This window comes from Oncorhynchus keta, chromosome 17 (genome assembly GCF_023373465.1).
Source record: "Oncorhynchus keta strain PuntledgeMale-10-30-2019 chromosome 17, Oket_V2, whole genome shotgun sequence".
Classification (NCBI taxonomy): Eukaryota; Metazoa; Chordata; class Actinopteri; order Salmoniformes; family Salmonidae; genus Oncorhynchus; species Oncorhynchus keta.
Genome location: NC_068437.1, coordinates 29075783 through 29103617, shown reverse-complemented (window position 1 = coordinate 29103617; position 27835 = coordinate 29075783). Strand labels below are relative to the sequence as shown.

General features: G+C 56.4%; 1 protein-coding gene across 2 annotated transcripts in view; it reads right to left on the bottom strand.

The window, feature by feature from the left end:
* Positions 1–888: 888 nt before the first annotated feature.
* The window catches only part of LOC118379245 (semaphorin-3D-like), a 94443-nt gene continuing 67496 nt past the window's right edge, over positions 889–27835 (bottom strand). For both annotated transcript variants that reach the window (XM_052465835.1, XM_052465836.1), the window contains exon 18: positions 889–2586. In XM_052465835.1, coding sequence (XP_052321795.1) covers positions 2116–2586 — 471 coding nt within the window. In that variant the 3' untranslated portion in view covers positions 889–2115. The remainder of the gene's footprint in view (positions 2587–27835) is intronic.

Genomic DNA, 27835 nt, shown 5'->3' with positions numbered 1-27835 from the left:
CGCAAGACCACAAGACCACAAGAACCAAAAACCCCTTAGGCTTTATGCTGATATAGTCTGTCCTATCATTCCAATACTGACAAACCAATATATCAAGCACATCAGCTGTATCTCCCAGACACACAGTTCTGCCCTACAGCATCTACGGCCAGCTGGAACTGAATCATCCTGACATCTCCATGCAGTGTGTGTGTCTGTGTGTGTCTGTGTGTGCGTGTCTGTGTGTCTGTGTCTGTGTGTCTGGGTGTGTGTGCGTGTCTGTGTGTGCGTGCACGTGTGTGTCTGGGTGTGTGTGTCTGTGTGTGTGTGCGTGTGTGTCTGTGTGTGTGTGTCTGGGTGTGCGTGCACGCGTGTGTGCGTGTGTGTCTGGGTGTGTGTGCGTGTGTGTCTGGGTGTGCGTGCACGCGTGTGTGTCTGGGTGTGTGTGTCTGTGTGTGTGTGTGTGTCTGGGTGTGTGTCTGTGTGTGTGCGTGTGTGTCTGTGTGTGTGTGTCTGGGTGTGCGTGCACGCGTGTGTGCGTGTGTGTCTGGGTGTGTGTGTCTGTGTGTGTGTCTGTGTGTGTGTGCGTGTGTGTCTGTGTGTGTGTCTGTGTGTGTCTGGGTGTGTGTCTGTGTGTGTGTGTCTGGGTGTGTGTCTGTGTGTGTGTGTCTGTGTGTGTGTCTGTGTGTGTGTGTCTGTGTGTGTGTGTGTGTGTGTCTGTGTGTCTGTGTGTGTCTGTGTGTGTGTGTCTGGGTGTGCAAGGCTGCTGTTATATCAGGACTGGACCAGCTGAGCTGAAAAAGTTCACTGCGGTACAAAAATACACTTATGACGCACTTTTTATTTCTCTGTCTCATTCTCTCTCCCTCTACATACTCATTCTCTCTCCCTCTCCATACTCATTCAGGATCATAAGGCAAGAGTTTATTTAAATAACTTTTAGACAATACCAAAATACACCTACAAAAACAGAAACATTCACTTTGTACAAAAATATGATTCTTTGTTCATTCCAGACATAATACATGATTATTATAGTAGCAGTAGAATAGGTCATAGCTAAGCTTATCTAGAGCATGCAGTTTCTCCTGTACATGTTATAGAAGTATTTACAGTCATTCAACATGAATGCATCTGATTAACACACACACTACTGACCTATGGGCCACATCTCAATAGGATCAAATAGGGTCATGGCTAGAAGGGATGCAGCGAAGTTCAGTGACATCACACACTTGTTGTGAACTCCATGTCACCCATGATACTAGTCAATATTCAACATCCATTCATGTCTGAGGACGACGGGAGATGACGTGGAAACTGGCCACTAGGGACAACGGGGACACTGGTTTTGCTTGGGTGTTGTGGACGGGAATGGTGGATAAGCATCTGCCTCAGATTGAAAGTTCAAATCTAGCAATAGAAATTCATTTTTGTTTCAAGCCTATCCAAAAAACTTAACCGTTACCCTTAATCTTACCCTAACCTTACCCTAACCTTAACCATTCGAAGTTAATGACTAACCTTGAGAATTTGGAGTTAATGCCTGAACTTAACGAAATCTGGTGTTTGGAACAATTAAAAAAATGCTGTGTTTGTGAAAAATGGACAAATTCCAAACTCTCACGGGAGTTTGAAATCACATTTGACATTAGCTGCACCCCTTCTAGCCACAACCATAAAACAGTAAAAGCACTGAGACAATATTGAGATACAAACCTGGGCACAGCCAGAGGGATCATGGGTAGTGTAGTTTGAAAAGCCAGACCTATGTAAGTCCTATGAGTGTTTGACTGGTATAAAATACCATCATACCTGTGACAGCAGTCTACACCCTCATTGAACCCTTTTTGGTTTCAAGTAGAACCATTTTGGTTCAAGGTACAACTCTTTCTACAGAGGCTCCTACATGGAACCCAAAAAGGTTCTAGCTGGAACCAGAAAGGGCTCTCCTATGGGGACTGCCAAAGAACCCTATTGGAATAATTTTTTTCTAAGATTGTATTGTGGTCCCTATAACTTGTTTGATCATCTTACCCATGGCCCCCCTTTACCACTATAAACATTGATGGGTTCCCCTAATGACACTTTTTGTGACTGCTGTTGTCACTACTCCTTTTTGGTATCCTCACCAGCTCATCCTCTCCTCCGCCTCACTACCCTCTGTCCATCCATCTCTTTATCCCTCTCTCCATTCCTCTCTCCGTGGTGTCGCCTTTTCCTGCTTTTCTTCAGCTCCTGGATGTGTTTCCATTTCCCCACCCCCTGCCCTCTTCCACCTCTCCTATTGGCCGGCCTCTTCTCCAGCCAAAGTGAATCACAGTACTCCTCCAGCGAGCCAATGGGAGAACTCATCACACGCAGGTAGTCCTTATAGCGCTGACGAGACTCTGCCCCGGGGCGAACCTCAACACTGGGGACCTTGCTGGGCTTTGGCCGCCCGTCAAGATGCCCGTACGAAATGAGGCGCAGCGTGAGGCGGAGCAGAGTGTGTGTGAAGTGTGTGTGCTCCTGTGCCATACACACGTACATGCCGGCATCGGCAGGATGGAGAGAGCGAATGAGGAGACCTTGGCCTGTATGGACCACTCTGTCATCTGGCCTCACCTGGGAGAGGGGGTGAGATTACAGAATATTAGCTATAAACATTCATATATTCCTCTACAGAGACAACCCAGCGAACCGGAAACATTAGCTAAAATTCCCAGTTCTAGTTCGGGTTTTATCTAACATTAGTATGATAACATCGCAAAAACATTCAAAGAATGCTGTATAAAACAACCACCACAGAACATTCCCCAAAAGTCCTCATTAGGTTTCCAGGTATAATAACACAGTGTATGAATGAATTTGCTATGAATTTCATAACTTACTTATTTGGAAATTGTGGAACATTGTGCAACATTGTGGGAATGTTCTGTGCATATTCTTGCAACATCCCAGACAGCGCCCATAATTGAATTAAATGTTCTGGGACCCTTTAAAGAAAATAGACCAGGTGTTCTGGCAACATTCTTACAACATTATAGGAATGTCTTATTCAACCTAACTTAAACATTGTATGAATGTCATCACAACTGAGCATATTTTGTGCTTTGGGAACCTATATCTTGTACCCACATTATTCCCACAACCTAATTAAATGTTCTGGGAACCTTTAAAGAACACAGAAAGTCTGTTCTGTCAGACATTATCGGAATGTCAGCACAACTGGACAGTCATAGCCCCACAATGTTCCCACAACCTAAAGAAACATTCTGGGAACCTTTAAACATATTAAATGTGTTCTAGGAACGTTCTTGCAACATCAGGTGAATGTTTTTTTGCATCCTAAAAGAAACATTGTAGAATCATCTGCATAATTGGACCATTTTTTGTTGTTTTGAGAACATATATTTTGTGATGTTCCCACAATGTTCGCACCAGACGGTTCCCACAACCTAATGAAACGTTCTGGGAACATTTAAAGAATAGATTAAATGGGTTCTAGGAATGTTCTTGCAACATCAGGCAAATGTTTTATACAAACATTCTATAATCATCAGCATGACTAGTGTGCTTCTGAGTGGCACAGTGGTCTAAGGCACTGCATCTCAGAAGAGTCACTACAGACACCCTGGTTAGAATTGAGGATGTGGCACAACCGGACGTGATTGAGAGTCCCATAGGGTGCTGCAGAACTGGCTCAGGTTCGTCCGGGTTTGGCCGGTTCTAGAACCATCTAGAATAGGAATTGGACAGACTGGACATTGGACAGACTTTAAGCCTAACTCACCAAGCACAAATAAGCAGGGAAATAAGCAAGACAACATTAACAAACCTATATGATAGGTATGAAACATATGGAATGTATGATCTCTGGCCTAACAGGGATACCAGACCTATCAGCACCAGATTGTAACGTTCAACGACACGTCACACACTCCAATACCTCCCACAGTGTCACAAACACACGGCTAATTTGTACCCAAGGTGTTTTAAGCACGGTAATGACCCTTGGAACAGGATGCACATTAAGGGTTTGGATGCGGTGTGTGTTGACTGATGGGGTCAGAGGTGTGTGTGTGTGTGTGTGTGTGTGTGTGTGTGTGTGTGTGTGTGTGTGTGTGTGTGTGTGTGTGTGTGTGTGTGTGTGTGTGTGTGTGTGTGTGTGTGTGTGTGTGTGTGTGTGTGTGTGTGTGTGTGTGTGTGTGTGTGTGTGTGTGTGTGTGTGTGTCAGGGTCAGCGGTGCTAGCATATCAGAGTGATAACGATCCTTTCTTCATGCTCACTAACATCCACCATGATTCATCAGGTGGCATGGCCTAAAACAACACAGCTGGGCTGTGTGTGTGTGTGACTGAGATAAAGAGGAAGCAAGCGGGAGTGCTTCACTGCATACTTCCCCCCTCAGGCTGCTCTCTTACCACCTGCCAGAGGTTAATAAACTGAAAACACAGACAGTTTTACATTTTAGACATTTAGCAGATGCTCGTATCCATAGTGACTTACATTTCATTTAAAAAATAATTAGGTGGGACAACTACATATCTCAGTCAGAGTAAGTACATTATTATCAATAAAGTATCAATATCAGCAGAGTAAGAGCAAGTAAGGGGGGAAAAGGAAAGTGTGAGTGTTAGTTCATGAAAGGCTTTTTGGGGGGCGGGGGGGTGGCTGAGGAGGGGGTGTGAGGGAGGGTACTGTGGGATTATTTAGATATTATTTGAAGAGGTAGGGTTACAGATGCTTTTGGAAGAGAGGCAGTTCCTCTTGCTCCTCTGTAGGCAAACACCATGTTCTTGTAGTGGATGCGAGCTTCGTCTGGAAGTCAGTGGAGTGTGCTGAGGAGCGGGGTGACACGGGAGGAGCGGGGTGACACGGGAGGAGCGGGGTGACACGGGAGGAGCGGGGTGACACGGGAGGAGCGGGGTGACACGGGAGGAGCGGGGTGACACGGGAGGAGCGGGGTGACACGGGGTGACACGGGAGGAGCGGGGTGACACAGGAGGAGCGGGGTGACACGGGAGGAGCGGGTGACACGGGAGGAGTCGGGGTGACACGGGAGGAGTGGGGTGACAAGGGAGGAGCGGGGTGACACGGGAGGAGCGGGGTGACACGGGAGGAGCGGGGTGACACGGGAGGAGCGGGGTGACACGGGAGGAGCGGGGTGACACGGGAGAACTGGGGAAGATGGAACACCAGACGGGATGCAGAGTTCTGGATAGTTGCAGGGGTTTGATGGCACAAGCTGGGAGCCCAGCCAACAGCGAGTTGCAGTAGTCCAGACGGGAACTGACAAGTTTCTGGATTAGGACTTGCGCCACTTCCTGTGTGAGGTAGGGTCGTACTCTACAGATGTTGAAGAGCATGAACCTGCAGGAGCGAGTCACTGCTTTGATGTTTGCAGAGAACGACAGGGTGTTGTCCAGGGAAAGGCCAAGGTTATTTGCACTCTGGGCAAGGGATACCGCAAGGCCTTCCCTGGTAGGAAGAGACGCTCCATTTGTCGATGTTGAGCTTGAGTTGGTGGGCCGACATCCAAACTGAGATATATATCAGGTACGCACAGATGCTTTTCGCCACCTGGATGTCAGAAGTGGGGAAGGAGAAAAGTAGTTGAGTGTCATCAGCATAGCTATGATAGGAGAGACCATGTGAGGATATGACGGAGCCGAGTGACTTGGTGTATAGAGAGAAGAGGAGAAGAAAAGTAGTTGAACCGGCCTAGAACCGAAACCTGGGGGACAACAGTAGTGAAAGCACGTGGTGCAGACACAGATCCTCTCCATGTCTCCTCGTAGAACGGTCCTGCCAGGTAGGATGCAATCCAAGAGTGTGCAGAGACTGAGACGCCCCGCCCTGAGAGGGTGGAGAGGAGGATCTGATAGAGTCTGAGATCCCCAGCCCTGAGAGGGTGGAGAGGGGGATCTGATAGAGTCTGAGATCCCCAGCCCTGAGAGGGTGGAGAGGGGGATCTGATAGAGTCTGAGATCCCCAGCCCTGAGAGGGTGGAGGGGGATCTGGGGGATCCCCAGCCCTGAGGGTAGGGGATCTGATAGAGTCTGAGATCCCCAGCCCTGAGAGGGTGGAGAGGAGGATCTGATAGAGTCTGAGATCCCCAGCCCTGAGAGGGTGGAGAGGGGGATCTGATAGAGTCTGAGATCCCCAGCCCTGAGAGGGTGGAGAGGAGGATCTGATAGAGTCTGAGATCCCCAGCCCTGAGAGGGTGGAGAGGAGGATCTGATAGAGTCTGAGATCCCCAGCCCTGAGAGGGTGGAGAGGAGGATCTGATAGAGTCTGAGATCCCCAGCCCTGAGAGGGTGGAGAGGGGGATCTGATAGAGTCTGAGATCCCCAGCCCTGAGAGGGTGGAGAGGAGGATCTGATAGAGTCTGAGATCCCCAGCCCTGAGAGGGTGGAGAGGAGGATCTGATAGAGCCTGAGATGCCCAGCCCTGAGAGGGTGGAGAGGAGGATCTGATAGAGTCTGAGATCCCCAGCCCTGAGAGGGTGGAGAGGAGGATCTGATAGAGTCTGAGATCCCCAGCCCTGAGAGGGTGGAGAGGAGGATCTGATAGTTCATGGAGTTGAAGGCAGCAGATACATCTTGGAGGATGAGAACAGAGGAGAGAGAGTCAGCTTTGGCAGTGTGGAGAGCCTCCATGACACAGAGAAGAGCAGTCTCGGTTGAGTGACCCGTCTTGAAGACTGACTGGTTAGGATCAAGAAGATTGTTCTGAGAGAGATAGCGAGAGTGTTGGTCAGAGATAGCATGCTCAACGGTTTTGGAAATAAAAGAAAGAAGGGATGTATAATCTGTAGTTTTTGACATCAGAGAGTGTTGGGTTCTTGAGGAGGGGAGCAACACTGGCCATTCTGAAGTCAGAGGGGACGCATCCAGTGGATGAGTTGATGAGGGAAGTCAGGAATGGGAGAAGGTCTCCAGAGATGGTCCAGAGATGGTCTGGAGAAGGGAGGAAGAGATGGGATCGAGCGGGCAGGTTGTCGTGCAGCCGGACCTCACTAGTTTCTCATCTGGAGAGAGGGGAGAAAGAGATCAAGGCATAGGGTAGTTGTGTGTTAACCTTCTTTTCAAAGTTGTTGACAAAGTCGTCCGCAGAGAGAGGAGGGAGGGGGATTGTCAGAGGATTAAGGAGGGACGATAAGGTGGAAAATAGTTTCCTGGGGTTAGAGGAAGAAGCTTGAAATGTAGAGCGATAGAAAGTGGCATTAACAGTGGATAAAAAGGAAAAAAAGGTGGAGAGGAGGGAGTGAACATACGATAGCTACTCCGGATGTTTACTTTTCCTCCATTTTCACTTAGCTGCCCGCAGCCCTGTTCTGTAAGCTTGCAATGAGTCACTCAGCCACAGAGCAGGAGGGAAGGGCTGAGTCGGCCAGGAGGAAAGGTGACAGTGCGAGTCATAGGATGCGGAAAGGAAGGAGAGCAGGGTTGATGAGGCAGAACCAGGAGATAGGAGGTAGATGGATTTAGCAGAAGAGAGTGATGATAGGATAGAAGAGGAGAGAGTAGCGGAAGAGAGAGAGCAAGGATTGTGATGGCAATTGACCATCTAGGTAGGGGCTGAGTGGTTAGGATTTGAGGAAAGGGGGGAAAAAATTGTGATCCGAGACTTGAAGGGGGGTTTCAGTGAGGTTAGTAGGCGAACAGCCTCTAGTAAAGATGAAGTCAAGCATATTGCCTGCCTTGTGAGTGGGAGGGTACTGGGAATGGGTGAGGTAAAAATAGGCAAGGAGGGGAATCAAAGAGTTGGAAAGAAATTAATCGAAGGCAGACATCGGGAGGTTGAAGTCGGCCAGTACAAAGAGCGGTGAGCCACCGGTCAGGAAATTAGCTTATCAAGGTGTCAAGATCAATTGAGGAAATCGCTAAAGGCATCTGGTGGGCGATAGATGACAACAATGTGAATCGTGAGAGGACATGTGACAGTGACAGCATGGAATTCAAATTAGGAGATGGACAGGTGAGTGAGAGACTAAAGAGAAAATCAATTTCTGCATTTAGGTGAAATGAGTAGCCCTGTGCCACTACCGTGATGACAAGATGCTCTCGGACTATGAGAGAACACATAGTCAGATGACAAGAGAGCAGCTGGAGTAACATTGTTCTCTGAGGTGATTCATCTTTACGTTAAGGGCCAAAAAGTCAGCATAGGCTGAGATGAACGTGGCGTTCTTGACCGCAGATCGGCAGTTCCAACCGCTGCTGGTGACCAGGAATTCCACATGGGTTGTTTGCGCAGGGTACAATAAATTAGAAGGGTTGCAGCCAAGGGATGGGGAGCGTCTGTAAAGCCTACAGGGAGAGGAGAGAACAGGTATAGAAAAGCCACACAGTTGGCAAAGCTACAAAATAACTCTGAGATCTGAAAATAACTAGCTAAGATACTCAAATGAGAGAGTGGTGTGGAGCCTTCCTCTCTTTCCTCCCTCTAACAACTCCACAGAACTGTCTTGGTTTTGGCGATGAGACCGCTGCTTACAGCTCCGGCTGAGCTAACAGAGGAGACTGGTCGTCTGAGGTCCTCTGTGGCTCAATTGGTAGAGTGTGGCGCCTTGCAACACCATGATAGTGGGTTTGATTCCCGGGACCATCTGTACTTAAAATGTATGCATGCATGACTGTAAGTCACTTTGGATAAAAACCTAAATGGCTTATTATATTAGACTGAAGTACTAACACTAATTTCCTACTAGAGGTGAAGAGCGCACTTCCCGGTACTAAATGCTGACTGCCTAGGAGAGGAGAAACCACTCCCCCTCCAATACAGCCACTGATTATCAAAACAACAGAATTCACAAATTGCCCTGCCCCTTAATCCTGGTTGATGTGTCAACAATCAGCTGCAGGTTATGAGCAGTCAGCAGTTCACACACCAAGTAGCTATTGGGCAGACAGACAGCACTTAAAGTAGATGACACTAGCTAGCAAGAAGACAATACTAGACAACAACAGATGAAGACAACAATTATACGTCTCACTCCTGGAGATATCAGTAGTCCTCTATATAGAATGAAGCACACTGAGATGGAGCGTGGGAAGCTGATTATATACTCAGAAAAGCAGTGAAACCACTACCTGTCCTATAGAGCCACTGACTACCAAAACAGTCACAAATTGCCCTGCCCCTTAATCAGCTGTAAGTTATGAGCAGTCAGCAGTTCACACACCAAACAGGCTACTGGGAAGACATACTTAAAGCAGAAAATAAATATTGGTATCACTCCTGGAGATATAAGGAGTCCACTAGGTATAGATTGGAGTGCTTTGATGTGGAAGAGATCATTCATGTCCCACACATTAAGGCCAGCTAGTCTGTGTGTGTGTGTGTGTGTGTGTGTGTGTGTGTGTGTGTGTGTGTGTGTGTGTGTGTGTGTGTGTGTGTGTGTGTGTGTGTGTGTGTGTGTGTGTGTGTGTGTGTGTGTGTGTGTGTGTGTGTGTGTGTGTGTGTGTCAGTAGAGTATCCCTCCATCTTGACATTGATGATGTGTGCATCATTGATGAGTCCGGATTCAGAAGTAAACATGGTAAGCCCAAATAAAGAGGTTCTACACTAGTACTTACCACAGTGCTATTACACATACATCCTCTACAAAAGTGTCTGGAGGTTTCAGGAGGAATCTGAATGTAGTTTGTAGAGTGGAATGTATTTTTCACATAATTCTGACATGATACTTATTATGGTGAGAGGGAGAGAGGAGAAGGGGGAGAAGAAAGGAACAGATGAAAGAAGTTGGGGGCAGGTGGAAGGGAGGAAGGGATTGAGGAGAGGTCGGGGGCAGTTGGAAGGGAGGAAGGGATTGAGGAGAGGTCGGGGGCAGGTGGAAGGGAGGAAGGGATTGAGGAGAGGTCGGGGGCAGGTGGAAGGGAGGAAGGGATTGAGGAGAGGTCGGGGGCAGGTGGAAGGGAGGAAGGGATTGAGGAGAGGTCGGGGGCAGGTGGAAGGGAGGAAGGGATTGAGGAGAGGTCGGGGGCAGGTGGAAGGGAGGAAGGGATTGAGGAGAGGTCGGGGGCAGGTAGAAGGGAGGAAGGGATTGAGGAGAGGTCGGGGGCAGGTGGAAGGGAGGAAGAGATTGAGGAGATCGTCGGGGCAGGTAGAAGGGAGGAAGGGATTGAGGAGAGGTCGGGGGCAGGTGGAAGGGAGAAGGGAGGAAGGGATTGAGGAGAAGTCGGGGGAAGGTGGAAGGGAGAAGGGAGGAAGGGATTGAGGAGAGGTCGGGGGCAGGTGGAAGCGAGGAAGGGATTGAGGAGAGGTCGGGGGCAGGTGGAAGGGAGGAAGGGATTGAGGAGAGGTCGGGGGCAGGTGGAAGGGAGGAAGGGATTGAGGAGAGGTCGGGGGCAGGTGGAAGGGAGGAAGGGATTGAGGAGAGGTCGGGGCAGGTGGAAGGGAGGAAGGGATTGAGGAGAGGTCGGGGGCAGGTGGAAGGGAGGAAGGGATTGAGGAGAGGTCGGGGGCAGGTGGAAGGGAGGAAGGGATTGAGGAGAGGTCGGGGGCAGGTGGAAGGGAGGAAGAGATTGAGGAGATCGTCGGGGGCAGGTAGAAGGGAGGAAGGGATTGAGGAGAGGTCGGGGGCAGGTGGAAGGGAGGAAGGGATTGAGGAAAGGTCGGGGGCAGGTGGAAGGGAGGAAGGGATTGAGGAGAGGTCGGGGGCAGGTGGAAGGGAGGAAGGGATTGAGGAGAGGTCGGGGACAGGTAGAAGGGAGGAAGGGATTGAGGAGAGGTCGGGGGCAGGTGGAAGGGAGGAAGGGATTGAGGAGAGGTCGGGGCAGGTGGAAGGGATTGAGGAGAGGTCGGGGGCAGGTGGAAGGGAGAAGGGAGGAAGGGATTGAGGAGAGGTCGGGGGCAGGTGGAAGGGAGGAAGGGATTGAGGAGAGGTCGGGGGCAGGTGGAAGGGAGTAAGGGATTGAGGAGAGGTCGGCGGCAGGTAGAAGGGAGGAAGGGATTGAGGAGAGGTCGGGGGCAGGTGGAAGGGAGAAGGGAGGAAGGGATTGAGGAGAGGTCGGGGGCAGGTGGAAGGGATGAAGGGATTGAGGAGAGGTCGGGGGCAGGTGGAAGGGAGGAAGGGATTGAGGAGAGGTCGGGGCAGGTGGAAGGGAGGAAGGGATTGAGGAGAGGTCGGGGGCAGGTGGAAGGGAGGAAGGGATTGAGGAGAGGTCGGGGGCAGGTGGAAGGGAGGAAGGGATTGAGGAGAGGTCGGGGGCAGGTAGAAGGGAGGACGGGATTGAGGAGAGGTCGGGGCAGGTGGAAGGAGGAAGAGATTGAGGAGATCGTCGGGGGCAGGTAGAAGGGAGGAAGGAATTGAGGAGAGGTCGGGGGCAGGTGGAAGGGAGGAAGGGATTGAGGAGAGGTCGGGGGCAGGTGGAAGGGAGGAAGGGATTGAGGAGAGGTCGGGGGCAGGTGGAAGGGAGGAAGGGATTGAGGAGAGGTCGGGGGCAGGTGGAAGGGAGGAAGGGATTGAGGATAGGTCGGGGGCAGGTGGAAGGGAGGAAGGATTGAGGAGAGGTCGGGGGCAGGTAGAAGGGAGGAAGGGATTGAGGAGAGGTCGGGGGCAGGTGGAAGGGAGGAAGGGATTGAGGAGAGATCGGGGCAGGTGGAAGGGATTGAGGAGAGGTCGGGGGCAGGTGGAAGGGAGAAGGGAGGAAGGGATTGAGGAGAGGTCGGGGGCAGGTGGAAGGGAGGAAGGGATTGAGGAGAGGTCGGGGGCAGGTAGAAGGGAGGAAGGGATTGAGGAGAGGTCGGGGCAGGTGGAAGGGAGGAAGGGATTGAGGAGAGGTCGGGGGCAGGTGGAAGGGAGGAAGGGATTGAGGAGAGGTCGGGGCAGGTGGAAGGGAGGAAGGGATTGAGGAGAGGTCGGGGGCAGGTGGAAGGGAGGAAGGGATTGAGGGAGATGGGGGCAGGTGGAAGGAGGAGAGGTCGGGGGCAGGTGGAAGGGAGGAAGGATTGAGGAGAGGTCGGGGGCAGGTGGAAGGGAGGAAGGGATTGAGGAGAGGTCGGGGGCAGGTGGAAGGAGGAAGGGATTGAGGAGGAGGTTGAGGGGCAGGTAGAAGGGAGGAAGGGATTGAGGAGAGGTCGGGGGCAGGTGGAAGGGAGGAAGGGATTGAGGAGAGGTCGGGGGCAGGTAGAAGGGAGGAAGGGATTGAGGAGAGGTCGGGGGCAGGTGGAAGGGAGAAGGGAGGAAGGGATTGAGGAGAGGTTGGGGGCAGGGGGAAGGGAGGAAGGGATTGAGGAGAGGTCAGGGGGCAGGGGGAAGGGAGGAAGGGATTGAGGAGAGGTCGGGGGCAGGTGGAAGGAGGAAGGATTGAGGAGAGGTCGGGGGCAGGTGGAAGGAGGAAGGGGAGAGGTCGGGGGCAGGTGGAAGGGAGGAAGGGATTGAGGAGAGGTCGGGGGCAGGTGGAAGGGAGGAAGGGATTGAGGAGAGGTCGGGGCAGGTGGAAGGGAGGAAGGATTGAGGAGAGGTCGGGGGCAGGTGGAAGGGGAAGGGATTGAGGAGAGGTCGGGGGGCAGGTGGAAGGGAGGAAGGGATTGAGGAAGGTCGGGGGCAGGTGGAAGGGAGGAAGGGGTTGAGGAGAGGTCGGGGGCAGGTGGAAGGGAGGAAGGGATTGAGGAGAGGTCGGGGGCAGGTGGAAGGGAGGAAGGATTGAGGAGAGGTCGGGGGCAGGTGGAAGGGAGGAAGGGATTGAGGAGAGGTCGGGGGCAGGTAGAAGGGAGGAAGGGATTGAGGAGAGGTCGGGGCAGGTGGAAGGGAGGGAAGGGAGGAAGGATTGAGGAGATTGAGGGAAGGGATTGAGAGAGGTCGGGGGCAGGTGGAAGGAGGAAGGGATTGAGGAGAGGTCGGGGGCAGGTGGAAGGGAGGAAGGGACAGGTGGAAGGAGGAGATTGAGGGTCGGGGGCAGGTGGAAGGGAGGAGCAGGTGGAAGGGAGGAAGGGATTGAGGGAGAGGTCGGGGCAGGTGGAAGGGAGAAAGGGGAGGAAGGAGGTGGAAGGGAGGAAGGAGAGGTCAGGTGGAAGGGGCAGGTGGAAGGGATTGAGGAAGGTCGGGGGGCAGGCAGAAGGAGGAGGAGGATGGAGGAGAGGTCGGGGGGCAGGTGGAAGGAGGAAGGATTGAGGAGAGGTCAGGGGGCAGGTGGAAGGGAGAAGGGAGTTGAGGGAGGAGAGGTCGGGGGCAGGTGGAGGAGGAAGGGATTGAGGAGAGGTCGGGGGCAGGTGGAAGGGAGGAAGGATTGAGGAGAGGTCGGGGCAGGTGGAAGGGAGGAAGGTCGGGGGCAGGTGGAAGGGAGGAAGGGATTGAGGAGAGGTCAGGGGGCAGGTGGAAGGGAGGAAGGATTGAGGAGAGGTCGGGGGCAGGTGGAAGGGAGGAAGGGATTGAGGAGAGGTCGGGGCAGGTGGAAGGGAGGAAGGGATTGTGGAGAGGTCGGGGGCAGGTGGAAGGGAGGAAGGGATTGAGGAGAGGTCGGGGCAGGTGGAAGGGAGGAAGGGATTGAGGAGGTCGGGGGCAGGTGGAAGGGAGGAAGGGATTGAGGAGAGGAATGGGGGCAGGTGGAAGGAGGAAGGGATTGAGAGGTGGGGGGGAGGTAGAAGGGAGGAAGGGATTGAGGAGAGGTCGGGGCAGGTGGAAGCAGGGAGGAAGGGATTGAGAGGAGAGGTCGGGGGCAGGTGGAAGGGAGGGATGGAGGGAGGAGAAGGTGGAAGGGAGGAAGGTGAGGAGAGGTCGGGGGCAGGTGGAAGGAGGAAGGGCTGAGGAGAGGTCGGGGCAGGTAGAAGGGAGGAAGGATTGAGGAGGTGGGGCAGGTGGAGGGGAAGGGAAATTGAGGAGGTCGGGGGCAGGTAGAAGGAAGAAGGATTGAGGAGAGGTCGGGGGCAGGTGGAAGGGGAAGGAAGGGATTGAGGAGAGGTCGGGGGCAGGTGGAAGGAGGAGGGATTGAGGAGAGGTCGGGGGCAGGTGGGGAGAAGGGATTCAGGGGAGCGGGGGGCAGGTAGAAGGGAGGAAGGGATTGAGGAGAGGTGGAAGGGGGGGGGCAGGTGGAAGGAGGAAGGGATTGAGGAGAGGTCGGGGGCAGGTGGAAGGAGAGGAAGGATTGAGGAGAGGTCGGGGGCAGGTGGAAGGGAGGAAGGGATTGAGGAGAGGTCGGGGGCAGGTGGAAGGGAGGAAGGATTGAGGAGAGGTCGGGGGCAGGTGGAAGGAAGGATTGAGGAGAGGTCGGGGGCAGGTGGAAGGAGGAAGGGATTGAGGAGGTCGGGGAGGAAGGGAGAAGGATTGATTGAGGAGAGGTGGAAGGGGAAGGGATTGAGGAGAGGTTGGGGGAGGGTAAGAAGGGCTGATTGAGGAGAGGCCCAAGGGCAGGTGGAAGGGAGGAAGGGGAAGGACTGAGGAGAGGTCGTAGCAGGTGGAGGGAGGAAGGGATTGAGGAGAGGTCGGGGGCAGGTGAGGGAAGGAGGAAGGGAGGGGATTGAGGAGAGGTCGGGGCAGGTGGAAGGGAGGAAGGGATTGAGGAGAGGTCGGGGGCAGGTGGAAGGAGGAAGGATTGAGGAGAGGTCGGGGGCAGAAGGATTGAGGAGAGGTTGGGGGCAGGTGGAAGGGAGGAAGGGATTGAGGAGAGGTCGGGGGCAGGTGGAAGGAGGAAGGGATTGAGGAGAGGTCGGGGGCAGGTGGAAGGAGGAAGGATTGAGGAGAGGTCGGGGGGCAGGTAGAAGGAGGAAGGGATTGAGGAGAGGTCGGGGGCAGGTGGAAGGAGGAAGGATTGAGGAGAGGAAGGCAATTGAAGGATTGAGGAGAGGTCGGGGTAGAAGGAGGAAGGGATTGAGGAGAGGTCGGGCAGGTGGAAGGGAGGAAGGATTGAGGAGAGGTCGGGGGCAGGTGGAGGAGAGATCGGGGCAGGTGGAAGGGAGGAAGGATTGAGGAGAGGAAGGAGGAGGAGGATTGAGGTCGGGGGTGGAAGGGAGGAAGGATTGAGGAGAGGTCGAGGCAGGTGGAAAGGGCAGGTGAGAGGTCAGGGGGCAGGTGGAAGGAGGATTGAGGAGAGGTTGGGGGCAGGTGGAAGGGAGAAGGAGGAAGGGATTGAGGAGAGGTCGGGGCAGGTGGAAGGGAGGAAGGGATTGAGGAGAGGTCGGGGGGGAAGGGAGGAAGGAGAGAAGGGTGGAAGGGAGAGAGGGGGGAAGGAAGGGATTGAGGAGAGGTAAGGGAATTGAAGGATTGAGGAGAGGTCGGGGCAGGTGGAAGGGGAGGATTGAGGATTCAGCGGCAGGAGAAGGATTGAGGAGAGGCAGGTAAAGGGGTAAGGGATTGAAGGAGAGGAAGGGAGGAAGGGAGGACGGGATTGAGGAGGGGCAGGTGGAAGGAGGAAGGATTGAGGAGAGGTCGGGGGCAGGTGGAAGGGAGGAAGGATTGAGGAGAGGTCGGGGGCAGGTGGAAGGGGAGGAAGGGATTGAGGAGAGGTCGGGGCAGGTGGAAGGAGGAAGGATTGAGGAGAGGTCGGGGGCAGGTGGAAGGAGGAAGGTGAGGAGAAAGGATTGAGGAAGGAGGTGGAAGGCAGAAGGAGGAAGGATTGAGGAGAGGTCGGGGGCAGGTGGAAGGAGAAGGATTGAGGAGAAGGAGGTGGAAGGGAGAGGATTGAGGAGAGGTCAAAAGGTGGAAGGGAGGGATTGAGGGAGGTTGGAGGAGGAGGTCGGGCAGGTGGAAGGAGGAAGGATTGAGGAGAGGTCGGGGCAGGTGGAAGGAGGAAGGGATTGAGGAGAGGTCGGGGGCAGGTGGAAGGGGAAGGATTGAGGGAGGTGAAGGAGGAGGTGGAGGAGGCGGGGTGTGGAAGGAGGAAGGATTGAGGAGAGGTTGCAGGAAGAGGCAGGGAGGTTGGGGGCAGAAGGGAGGAAGGATTGAGGAGAGGTCGAAGCAGGTGGAAGGATTGAGGAGAGGTCGGGGCAGGTGGGGAGAAAGGATTGAGGAGAGGTGGAAGGGAGGAAGGGATTGAAGGAGAGGTCGGGGGCAGGTAGAAGGGAGGAAGGGATTGAGGAGAGGTTGGGGCAGGTGGCAGGTGGAAGGAGTAGAAAGGAAAGGATTGAGGAGAGGTCGGGGGCAGGTGGAAGGGAGGAAGGGATTGAGGAGAGGTCGGGGGCAGGTAGAAGGAGAAAGGGATTGAGGAGAGGTCGGGGGCAGGTGGAAGGAGGAAGGGATTGAGGAGAGGTTGGGGGCAGGTTGAAGGGAGGAAGGAAGGGGGGGAGCAGGTGGAAGGGGGATTGAGGAGAGGTCGGGGCAGGTGGAAGGAGGAAGGGATTGAGGAGAGGTCGGGGCAGGGGGAAGGAAGGAGAGGGAGGAAGGGAGAGACGGGAGGAGAGGTCGGGGGCAGGTGGAAGGGAGAAGAGATTGAGGAGGGTTAGAAGGGAGGAAGGTGAGGAAGGGCAGGTGGAAGGAGAAGGTAAGAAGGATTGAGGAGAGGTCGGGGGCAGGTGGAAGGGAGGAAGGATTGAGAGAGGTCGGGGGCAGGTAGAAGGGAGGAAGGATTGAGGAGAGGTCAGGGGGCAGGTGGAAGGAGGAAGGATTGAGGAGAGGTCGTCAGGGGCAGGTAGAAGGGAGGAAGGGATTGAGGAGAGGTCGGAGGCAGGTGGAAGGGGAGGAAGAAGGGAGGAAGGTGGAATTGAAGGGAGAGGAGAGTCGGGGCAGGTGGATTGAGGAGAGGTCAGAGCAGGTGGAAGGAAGGAGGGATTTGAGTCGGGGAGAGGTGGAAGGAGGAAGGACTGAGGAGAGGAAGGAGGAAGGATTGAGGAGAGGCAGGTGGAAGGAGAAGGTGAGGAGAGGTCGGGGCAGGTGGAAGGAGGAAGGATTGAGGAGAGGTCGGGGGCAGGTAGAAGGAGGAAGGGATTGAGGAGAGGTCGGGGGCAGGTGGAAGGAGGAAGAGATTGAGGAGAGGTCGGGGCAGGTAGAAGGAGGAAGGATTGAGGAGAGGTGGGGGGCAGGTGGAAGGAGGAAGGATTGAGGAAGGTGGGGAAGGTGGAAGGAGGAAGGATTGAGGAGAGGTCGGGGGCAGGTGGAAGGAGGAAGGATTGAGGAGAGGTCGGGGGCAGGTAGAAGGGAGGAAGGATTGAGGAGAGGTTGGGGGCAGGTGGAAGGAGGAAGAGATTGAGGAGAGGTCAGGTAGAAGGGAGGAAGGCAGGTAGGCGGAAGGAGGAGAGGAAGGGAATTGAGATTGAGAGGTCGGGGGCAGGTAGAAGGCAGAAAGGGCAGAGTCGAGGAGCAGAGTGGAAAGAGGAAGGATTGAGGATAGGTCGGGGGCAGGTGGAAAGGAAAGGGATTGAGGAGAGGTCGGGCAGGTGGAAGGGAGGAAGGATTGAGGAGAGGTCGGGGGCAGGTGAAGAAGGAGGAGGATTGAGGAGAGGTCGGGGGCAGGTGGAAGGGAGGAAGGATTGAGGAGAGGTGGGGCAGGTAGAAGGAGGAGGGATTGAGGAGAGGTCGGGGGCAGGTGGAAGGGAGGAAGGATTGAGGAGAGGTCGGGGCAGGCAGAAGGAGGAAGGGACTGAGGAGAGGTCGGGGCAGGTGGAAGGAGGAAGGATTGAGGAGAGGTCGGGGCAGGTGGAAGGAGGAAGGATTGAGGAGAGGTCGGGCAGGTAGAAAGGGATTGAGGAGAGGTCGGGGGGCAGGTGGAAGGGAGGAAGGATTGATTGAGGAGAGGTCGGGGCAGGTGGAAGGAGGAAGGGATTGAGGAGAGGTTGGGGGCAGGTGGAAGGGAGGAAGGATTGAGGAGAGGTCGGGGGCAGGTGGAAGGAGGAATTGAGGAGAGGTCGGGGCAGGTGGAAGGGAGGAAGGATTGAGGAGAGGTTGGGGCAGGTGGAAGGAGAAGGGAGAGCAGGTGGGGAGGAAGGGATTGAGGAGAGGTCGGGGGCAGGTAGAAGGGAGGAAGGATTGAGGAGAGGTCAGGCAGGGAGGCAGGTGAGGAGGTCAGGGCAGGTGGAAGGAGAAGGATTGAGGAGAGGTCGGGGGCAGGTGGAAGGAGGAAGGATTGAGGAGAGGTCAGGGGCAGGTGGAAGGGAGGAAGGGATTGAGGAGAGGTCGGGGGCAGGTGGAAGGAGGAAGGGATTGAGGAGAGGTCGGGGCAGGTGGAAGGAGGACGGATTGAGAGAGGTCGGGGGCAGGTGGAAGGGAGGAAGAGATTGAGGAGATCAGGTCGGGGGCAGGTAGAAGGAGGAAGGAATTGAGGGAGGGGGCAGGTGGAAGGAGAAGGTAAGAAGGATTGAGAGAGGTCGGGCAGGTGGAAGGAGGAATTGAGAGAGGTCGGGGGCAGGTGGAAGGAGGAAGGGATTGAGGAGAGGTCGGGGCAGGTGGAAGGGAGGAAGGGATTGAGGGAGGTCGGGGGCAAGGGATTTGAGGAGAGGTCGGGGCAGGTGGAAGGGAGGAAGGGATTGAGGAGAGGTCAGGGGGCAGGTGGAAGGAGTAAGAAGGGATTGAGGAGAGGTCGGGGGGGGGGAGGAAGGAATTGAGGAGAGGTCGGGGGCAGGTGGAAGGGATTGAGGAGAGGTCAGGTAGAAGGGGCAGGGTGATGAGGGAGGAAGGGATTGAGGAGAGGTCGGGGGGGGGAAGGAAGGGATTGAGAGAGGAAGGGAGGAAGGATTGAGGAGAGGTCAGGAGCAGGTGGAAGGGGAAGGTGAGGAGAGGGAGGCAGGTAGAAGGATTGAGGAGAGGTCGGGGGCAGGTGGAAGGGAGAAGGAAGGATTGAGGAGAGGTCGGGGGCAGGTGAATGGAAGGGAGAATGGACTGAGGAGAGGTCGGGGGCAGGTGGAAGGAGTATGGGATTGAGGAGAGGTCATGCAGCAGGTAGAAGGAGGAAGGGATTGAGGAGGTCGGGGCAGGTAAGGAGAAGGAGAAGGGATTGAGGAGAGGTCGGGGCAGGTGGAAGGAGGAAGGATTGAGGAGAGGTCGGGGCAGGTAGAAGGATTGAGGAGAGGTCGGGGGCAGGTGGAAGGAGGAAGGATTGAGGAGAGGTCGGGGGCAGAAGGTGGAAGGATTGAGGAAGGGCAGGTGGAGGAGGAAGGATTGAGGGAGGTCGGGGGCAGGTAGAAGGAGGAAGGATTGAGGAGAGGTTGGGGGCAGGTGGAAGGAGGAAGGATTGAGGAGAGGTCTGGGCAGGTGGAAGGAGGAAGGATTGAGGAGAGGTCGGGCAGGTGGAAGGAGAAAGGGATTGAGGAGAGGTCGGGGGCAGGTGGAAGGGAGGAAGGGATTGAGGAGAGGTCGGGGGCAGGTGGAAGGAGGATTGAGGATTGAGGAGAGGTGGAAGGGAGGAAGGGATTGAGGAGAGGCGGGGCAGGTGGAAGGGAGGAAGGGATTGAGGAGAGGTCGGGGGCAGGTGGAAGGAGGAAGGGATTGGAGGAGAGGTCGGGGCAGGTAGAAGGAGGACGGGATTGAGGAGAGGTCGGGGCAGGTGGAAGGAGGAAGAGATTGAGGAGATCGTCGGGGCAGGTAGAAGGAGGAAGGAATTGAGGAGAGGGCAGGTGGAAGGAGAAGGTAAGAAGGATTGAGGAGAGGTCGGGGCAGGTGGAAGGAGGAAGGGATTGAGGAGAGGTCGGGGGCAGGAAGAAGGATTGAGGAGAGGTCGGGCAGGTGGAAGGGAAGGGATTGAGGAGAGGTCGGGCAGGTGGAAGGAGGAAGAGTGAGGAGATCGTTGGGGGCAGGTGGAAGGGAGGAAGGAATTGAGGAGAGGTCGGGGCAGGTGGAAGGGAGAAAGGGATTGAGGAGGTCGGGCAGGAAGGAGGAAGGATTGAGGAGAGGTCGGGGCAGGTGGAAGGAGTAAGAGATTGAGGAGGACAGGTAGGGAGGAAGGATTGAGAGAGGTCGGGGGCAGGTGGAAGGGAGAAGGAGGAAGGGATTGAGGAGGTCAAAGGTGGAAGGGAGGAAGGATTGAGGAGGTCGGGGGGCAGGTGGAAGGGAGGAAGGGAGGAAGGGATTGAGGAGAGGTCGGGGCAGGTGGTGGAAGGGGAAGGATTGAGGAGAGGGGGGCAGGTGGAAGGGAGGAAGGGATTGAGGAGAGGTCGAGGGCAGGTGGAAGGAGGAAGGATTGAGAGAGGTCGGGGATGGAAGGAGGAAGGGATTGAGGAGAGGTCGGGGCAGGCAGGTGGAAGGGAGGAAAGGAAAGATTGAGGAGATCGTCGGGGCAGGTAGAAGGGAGGAAGGAATTGAGGAGAGGTCGGGGGCAGGTGGAAGGGAGAAGGTAAGAAGGGATTGAGGAGAGGTCGGGGGGTGGAAGGAGGAAGGATTGAGGAGAGGGGGCAGGTGGAAGGAGGAAGGATTGAGGAGAGGTCGGGGGCAGGTGGGGCAGGTAGAGGAGCCAGGTGGAAAGGGAATTGAGGAGAGGAGGAAGGATGAGGAGGGTCGGGGGGGTGGAAGGGATTGAGGAGAGGTTGGGGGCATTGATGGATGGAGGAGAGGTCGGGGGCAGGTGGAAGGGAGGAAGGGATTGAGGAGAGGGAGTAGAAGGATTGAGGAGAGGTCGGGGGCAGGTGGAAGGGAAGGATTGAGGAGAGGTTGAAGGAGGTCTGAGGAGAGGCAGGTGGAAGGAGGAAGGGATTGAGGAGAGGTCAGGGGGCAGGTGGAAGGGAGGAAGGGATTGAGGAGAGGTCGGGGGCAGGTGGAAGGAGGAAGGGATTGAGGAGAGGTCGGGGGCAGGTAGAAGGAGGACGGGATTGAGGAGAGGTCGGGGGCAGGTGGAAGGGAGGAAGAGATTGAGGAGATCGAGGCAGGGGCAGGTAGAAGGGAGGAAGGAATTGAGGAGAGGTCGGGGCAGGTGGAAGGGAGAAGGTAAGAAGGATTGAGGAGAGGTCGGGGCAGGTGGAAGGGAGGAAGGGATTGAGGAGAGGTCGGGGGCAGGTAGAAGGAGGACGGGATTGAGGAGAGGTCGGGGCAGGTGGAAGGGAGGAAGGATTGAGGAGAGGTCGGGGGCAGGTGAAGGGAGGAAGGATTGAGAGAGGTCGGGGGCAGGTGGAAGGGAGGAATTAAAGAAAGAGGAGAGGTTGATTGAAAGGGAGAAGAAGGATTGAGGAGAGGTCGGGGCAGGTGGAAGGAAGGAAGGATTGAGGAGAGGTCGGGCAGGTGGAAGGGAGGAGGGAAGGAGAGGTCAGCAGGTGAATGAGTGGAAGGAGAGGGATTGAGGAGAGGTCGGGGCAGAAGGGAGGAAGGGAGGAAGGTCGGGGCAGGTTGAGGAGAGGTCAGGGGCAGGTGGAAGGTAGAAGGATTGAGGAAGGGGCAGGTAGAAGGAGGAAGGATTGAGGAGAGGGGCAGGTGGAAAGAAGGAGGAAGGATTGAGGAGAGGTTCAAGCAGGGGAAGGTGGAAGGATTGAGGAGAGGGATTGAGGAGAGGTCGGGGGCAGGTGGAAGGAGGGATTGAGAAGGGCAGGTAGAAGGAGGACGGATTGAGGAGAGGGGGCAGGTGGAAGGAGGAAGAGATTGAGGAGATCGTCGGGGGCAGGTAGAAGGAGGAAGGAATTGAGGAGAGGTCGGGGGCAGGTGGAAGGGGCAGGTGAGGAGAAGGGCAGGTGGAAGGGGAAGGGATTGAGGAGAGGTCGGGGGCAGGTGGAAGGAGGAAGGATTGAGGAGAGGTCGGGGGCAGGTGGAAGGAGGAAGGGATTGAGGAGAGGTCGGGGGCAGGTGGAAGGGAGAAGGGATTGAGGAGAGGTCGGGGCAGGTAGAAGGGAGGAAGGGATTGAGGAGAGGTCGGGGGCAGGTGGAAGGGAGGAAGGGATTGAGGAGAGGTCGGGGCAGGTGGAAGGAGGAAGGGATTGAGGGAGAGGGGAGCAGGTAGAAGGAGGAAGGGATTGAGAGAGGTCGGGGCAGGTGGAAGGGAGGAAGGAATTGAGGAGAAGGCAGGTGGAAGGAGAAGGTGAAGGATTGAGAGAGGTCAGGCAGGTGGAAGGGAGGAAGGGATTGAGGAGAGGTCGGGGCAGTTGGAAGGAGAAAGGGATTGGAGGAGCAGGTGGAAGGATTGAGGAGAGGTTGGGGGCAGGTGGAAGGGAGAAGGAGGAAGGATTGAGAGGTCGGGGGCAGGTGGAAGGGAGGAAGGGATTGAGGAGAGGTCGGGGGCAGGTGGAAGGGAGGAAGAGGATTGAGGAGAGGTCGGGGGCAGGTGGAAGGAGAGTAAGGATTGAGGAGAGGGCAGGAAGGAGGAAGGATTGAGGAGAGGTCGGGGCAGGTGGAAGGAGAGAAGGATTGAGGAGAAGGGCAGGTGGAAGGGAGGAAGGATTGAGAGAGGTCAGCAGGTGGAAGGAGGAAGGGATTGAGGAGAGGTCGGGGGCAGGTGGAAGGAGGAAGGGATTGAGGAGAGGTCGGGGGCAGGTAGAAGGAGGAGGATTGAGGAGAGGTCGGGCAGGTGGAAGTGAGGAAGAGATTGAGAGGTCAGCAGGTAGAAGGGAGGAAGGATTGAGGAGAGGTCGGGGGCAGGTGGAAGGGAGGAAGAAGGATTGAGGAGAGGTCGGGGCAGGTGGAAGGGAGAAGGGATTGAGGAGAGGTCGGGGGCAGGTGGAAGGAGGAAGGGATTGAGGAGAGGTCGGGGCAGGTGGAAGGGAGGAAGGGATTGAGGAGAGGTCGGGGCAGGTGGAAGGGAGAAGGGATTGAGGAAGGGATTGAGGAGAGGTCGGGGCAGGTGGAAGGAGGAAGGGATTGAGGAGAGGGGCAGGTGGAAGGGAGGAAGGATTGAGGAGAGGTCGGGGCAGGTAGAAGGGAGAAAGGGATTGAGGAGAGGTCGGGGGCAGGTGGAAGGAGGAAGGGATTGAGGAGAAGGGAGGTGGAAGGAGAAGGATTGAGGAGAGGTCGGGGCAGGTGGAAGGAGGAAGGATTGAGGAGAGGTCGGGGGCAGGTGGAAGGGAGGAAGGGATTGAGGAGAGGTCGGGGGCAGGTGGAAGGGAGGAAGGGATTGAGGAGAGGTCGGGGGCAGGTAGAAGGGAGGACGGGATTGAGGAGAGGTCGGGGCAGGTGGAAGGGAGAAGAGATTGAGGAGAGGTGGGGCAGGTAGAAGGGAGGAAGGATTGAGGAGAGGTCGGGGGCAGGTGAGAAGGTAAGAAGGGATGAGGAGAGGTCGGGGGCAGGTGGAAGGGGAAGGTGAGGAAGGGAGGTTGAAAGGGATTGAGGAGAGGTCGGGGGCAGGTGGAAGGAGGAAGGGATTGAGGAGAGGTCGGAGGCAGGTGGAAGGGAGGAAGGATTTGAGGAAGGGAGGTTGAAGGAGGAAGGATTGAGGAGAGGTGGGGGCAGGTGGAAGGGAGGAAGGATTTGAGGAGAGGTCGGGAGAAGGTAGAAGGAGGAAGGGATTGAGGAGAGGTCGGGGGCAGGTGGAAGGAAGGAAGGGATTCGGGGGAGGAGAGGGAGGAAGGAATTGAGGAGAAAGCAGGTGGAAGGAGAGGAAGAAGGACTGAGGAGAGGTCGGGGGCAGGTGGAAGGAGAAGGATTGAGGAAGGGATTGAAGGAGGAAGGATTGAGGAGAGGTCGGGGGCAGGTGGAAGGAGGAAGGGATTGAGGAGAGGTCGGGGCAGGTGGAAGGAGGAAGGATTTGAGGAGAGGTCGGGAGAAGGTAGAAGGGAGGAGATTGAGGAGAGGTCGGGGGCAGGTGGAAGGGAGGAAGGATTTGAGAGAGGTCGGGGAGGTAGAAGGGGAGGACGGATTGAGGAGAGGTCGGGGGCAGGTGGAAGGGAGGAAGAGATTGAGGAGAGGTCGGGGGCAGGTAGAAGGGAGGAAGGAATTGAGGAGAGGTCGGGGCAGGTGGAAGGTAAGAAGGATTGAGGAGAGGTCGGGGGCAGAAGGAGAAGGATTGAGGAGAGGTCGGGGCAGGTAGAAGGAGGAAGGATTGAGGAGAGGTCGGGGGAAGGTTGAGGAGAGGTTGGGGGCAGGTGGAAGGAGGGAAGAGATTGAGGAGATCGTGGGGATTGAGGAGAGGTCGTGGGGCAGGTGGAAGGGAGGAAGGATTGAGAGAGGTCGGGGGCAGGTGGAAGGGAGGAAGGGATTGAGGAGGAGGTCGGGGGCAGGGGTGGAAGGGAGGAAGGTGGAAGGAGCAGGAAGAGAGGATGGGATTTGGGGAGGTAGAAGGAGGAAGGGTGAGGAGAGGGGGGCAGGTGGAAGGAGAAGGGAAGGATTGAGGAGAGGTTGGGGGCAGGTGGAAGGGGGGCAGGTAGAAGGGAGGAAGGGATTGAGAGAGGTCAGGGAGCAGGTGGAAGGAGGAAGGATTGGAGAGGTCGGGGCAGGTGGAAGGAGGAAGAGATTTGAGGAGAGGAGGAAGGATTGAGAGGTCGGGCAGGTGGAAGGAGGAAGGATTGAGGAGAGGTCGGGGGGGGATTGAGGAGAGGTCGAGCAGGTGGAAGGAGGAAGGGATTGAGGAGAGGTCGGGGGCAGGTGAGAAGGAGGAAGGGATTGAGGAGAGGTCGGGGGCAGGTGGAAGGGAGGAAGGATTGAGGAGAGGTCGGGGGCAGGTGGAAGGGGGGAGGAGGGGGGATTGAGGAGAGGTGATTGAGAGGTCAGGGGGCAGGTAGAAGGAGGAAGGATTGAGGAGAGGTCGGGGCAGGTGGAAGGAGGAAGAGATTGAGCAGATCGTGGGGGCAGGTAGAAGGAGGAAGGAATTGAGGAGAGGTCGGGGGCAGGTGGAAGGAGGAAGGATTGAGGAGAGGTCGGGGCAGGTGGAAGGGAGGAAGGGATTGAGGAGAGGTTTGGGGGCAGGTGGAAGGAGGAAGGGATTGAGGAGAGGTCGGGGGCAGGCAGAAGGGAGGAAGGGATTGAGGAGAGGTCGGGGCAGGTGGGAAGGAGGAAGGGATTGAGGAGAGGTCGGGGGCAGGTAGAAGGGAGGAAGGATTGAGGAGAGGTCGGGGGGGGCAGGTGGAAGGGAGGAAGGGGATTGAGGAGAGGTCGGGGCAGGTGGAAGGAGGAAGGATTGAGGAGAGGTCGGGGGCAGGTGGAAGGAGAAGGGATTGAGGAGAGGTGGGGGCAGGTAGAAGGAGGAAGGGATTGAGGAGAGGTCGGGGGCAGGTGGAAGGGAGGAAGGATTGAGGAGAGGTCGGGGCAGGTGAAGGAGAAGGATTGAGGAGAGGGCAGGTGGAAGGAGGAAGGATTGAGGAGAGGTCGGGGGCAGGTGGAAGGGAGGAAGGGATTGAGAGAGGTCGGGGGCAGGTAGGGGGCAGGTGAGGAGAAGGGCAGGTGGAAGGAGAAGGATTGAGGAGAGGTCGGGGGCAGGTAGAAGGGAGGAAGGATTGAGGAGAGGTCGGGGGCAGGTGGAAGGAGGAAGGGATTGAGGAGAGGTCGGGGCAGGTGGAAGGGAGGAAGGGATTGAGGAGAGGTCGGGGCAGGTGGAAGGGAGAAGGGATTGAGGAGAGGTCGGGGGCAGGTGGAAGGGAGGAAGGGATTGAGGAGAGGTCGGGGCAGGTGGAAGGGAGGAAGGGATTGAGGAGAGGTCGGGGGCAGGTAGAAGGAGGAAGGATTGAGGAGAGGTCGGGGGCAGGTGGAAGGGGAAGGAAGAATCGGGCAGGTGGAAGGATTGAGGAGAGGTCGGGGGCAGGTGGAAGGGAGGAAGGAATTGAGGAGAGGTCGGGGGCAGGTGGAAGGGAGGGCTGGAGGAGAGGTCGGGGCAGGTAGAAGGGAGGAAGGATTGAGGAGAGGTCGGGGGGCAGGGTGGAAGGGAGGAAGGGATTGAGGAGAGGTGGAAGGTAGGGAGGAAGGGATTGAGGAGAGGTCGGGGGCAGGTAGAAGGGAGAAGGAAGGATTGAGGAGAGGTCGGGCAGGTGGAAGGGAGGAAGGGATTGAGGAGAGGTCGGGGGCAGGTGGAAGGGGGAAGGAGAGGAAGAGATTGAGGAGAGGTTGGGGGCAGGTGGAAGGGAGGAAGGAATTGAGGAGAGGTCGGGGGCAGGTGGAAGGGAGGAAGGTGGAAGGAGGAAGGGATTGAGGAGAGGTCGGGGCAGGTGGAAGGAGAAGGATTGAGGAGAGGTCGGGGCAGGTGGAAAGGGATTGAGGAGAGGTCGGGGCAGGTGGAAGGAGGAAGGGATTGAGGAGAGGTCAGCAGAGTAGAAAAGGAGGAAGGCAGGTAGAAGGAGGAAGGGATTGAGGAGAGGTCGGGGGAAGGTGGAAGGAGAAGGTAAGGAGAAGGAAAGGGATTGAGGAGAGGTCGGGGGCAGGTGGAAGGGATGAGGAAGGTCGGGGGGATTGAAGGAGAGGTCTGAGGAGAGGGGCAGGTGGAAGGAGGAAGGGATTGAGAGGTCGGGGCAGGTAGAAGGGAGGACGGGATTGAGGAGAGGTCGGGGCAGGTGGATTGAGGAAGAGATTGAGGAGGGGCAGGTAGAAGGGAGGAAGGAATTGAGGAGAGGTCGGGGGCAGGTGGAAGGAGAAGGAAGAAGGGATTGAGGAGAGGTCGGGGGCAGGTGGAAGGAGGAAGGGATTGAGGAGAGGTTGGGGGCAGGTGGAAGGGAGGAAGGGATTGAGGAGAGGTCGGGGGCAGGTGGAAGGGAGGAAGGATTGAGGAGAGGTCGGGGGCAGGTGGAAGGGAGGAAGGGATTGAGGAGAGGTCGGGCAGGTGGAAGGGAGGAAGGATTGAGGAGAGGTGGGGGCAGGTGGAAGGGAGGAAGGATTGAGGAGAGGTCGGGGCAGGTGGAAGGAGGAAGGGATTGAGGAGAGGTCGGGGGCAGGTGGAAGGGAGGAAGGGATTGAGGAGAGGTCGGGGGCAGGTGGAAGGAGGAAGGGATTGAGGAGAGGGGGCAGGTGGAAGGAGGAAGGGATTGAGGAGAGGTCGGGGCAGGTGGAAGGGAGGAAGGGATTGAGAGAGGTCGGGGGCAGGTGGAAGGGAGGAAGGGATTGAGGAGAGGTCGGGGGCAGGTAGGAAGGGAGGAAGGGATTGAGGAGAGGTCGGGGCAGGTGGAAGGAGGAAGAGATTGAGGAGATCGTCGGGGGCAGGTAGAAGGGAGGAAGGAATTGAGGAGAGGTCGGGGGCAGGTGGAAGGAGAAGGTAAGAAGGATTGAGGAGAGGTCGGGGGCAGGTGGAAGGAGGAAGGATTGAGGAGAGGTCAGGCGCAGGTTGAAGGAGGAAGGATTGAGGAGAGGTCGGGGGCAGGTGGAAGGAGGAAGGGATTGAGGAGAGGTCGGGGGCAGGTAGAAGGAGGAAGGATTTGAGGAGAGGTCGGGAGAAGGTAGAAGGGAGGAAGGGATTGAGGAGAGGTCGAGGGGGCAGGTAGAAGGGAGGAAGGGATTGAGGAGAGGTCGGGGGCAGGTGGAAGGAGGAAGGGATTGAGGAGAGGTCGGGGGCAGGTAGAAGGAGGACGGGATTGAGGAGAGGTCGGGGGCAGGTGGAAGGGAGGAAGAGATTGAGGAGATCGTCGGGGCAGGTAGAAGGGAGGAAGGAATTGAGGAGAGGTCGGGGGCAGGTGGAAGGGAGAAGGTAAGAAGGGATTGAGGAGAGGTCGGGGGCAGGTGGAAGGGAGGAAGGGATTGAGGAGAGGTCGGGGGCAGGTGGAAGGGAGGAAGGGATTGAGGAGAGGTCGGGGGCAGGTGGAAGGGAGGAAGGATTGAGGAGAGGTCGGGGCAGGTAGAAGGGAGGAAGGATTTGAGGAGAGGTCGGGAGAAGGTAGAAGGGAGGAAGGGATTGAGGAGAGGTCGGGGCAGGTAGAAGGGAGGAAGGGATTGAGGAGAGGTCGGGGGCAGGTGGAAGGGAGGAAGGGATTGAGGAGAGGTCGGGGGCAGGTGGAAGGGAGGAAGGGATTGAGGAGAGGTCGGGGGCAGGTGGAAGGGAGGAAGGGATTGAGGAGAGGTCGGGGGCAGGTGGAAGGGAGGAAGGGATTGAGGAGAGGTCGGGGGCAGGTGGAAGGGAGGAAGGGATTGAGGAGAGGTCGGGGGCAGGTAGAAGGGAGGACGGGATTGAGGAGAGGT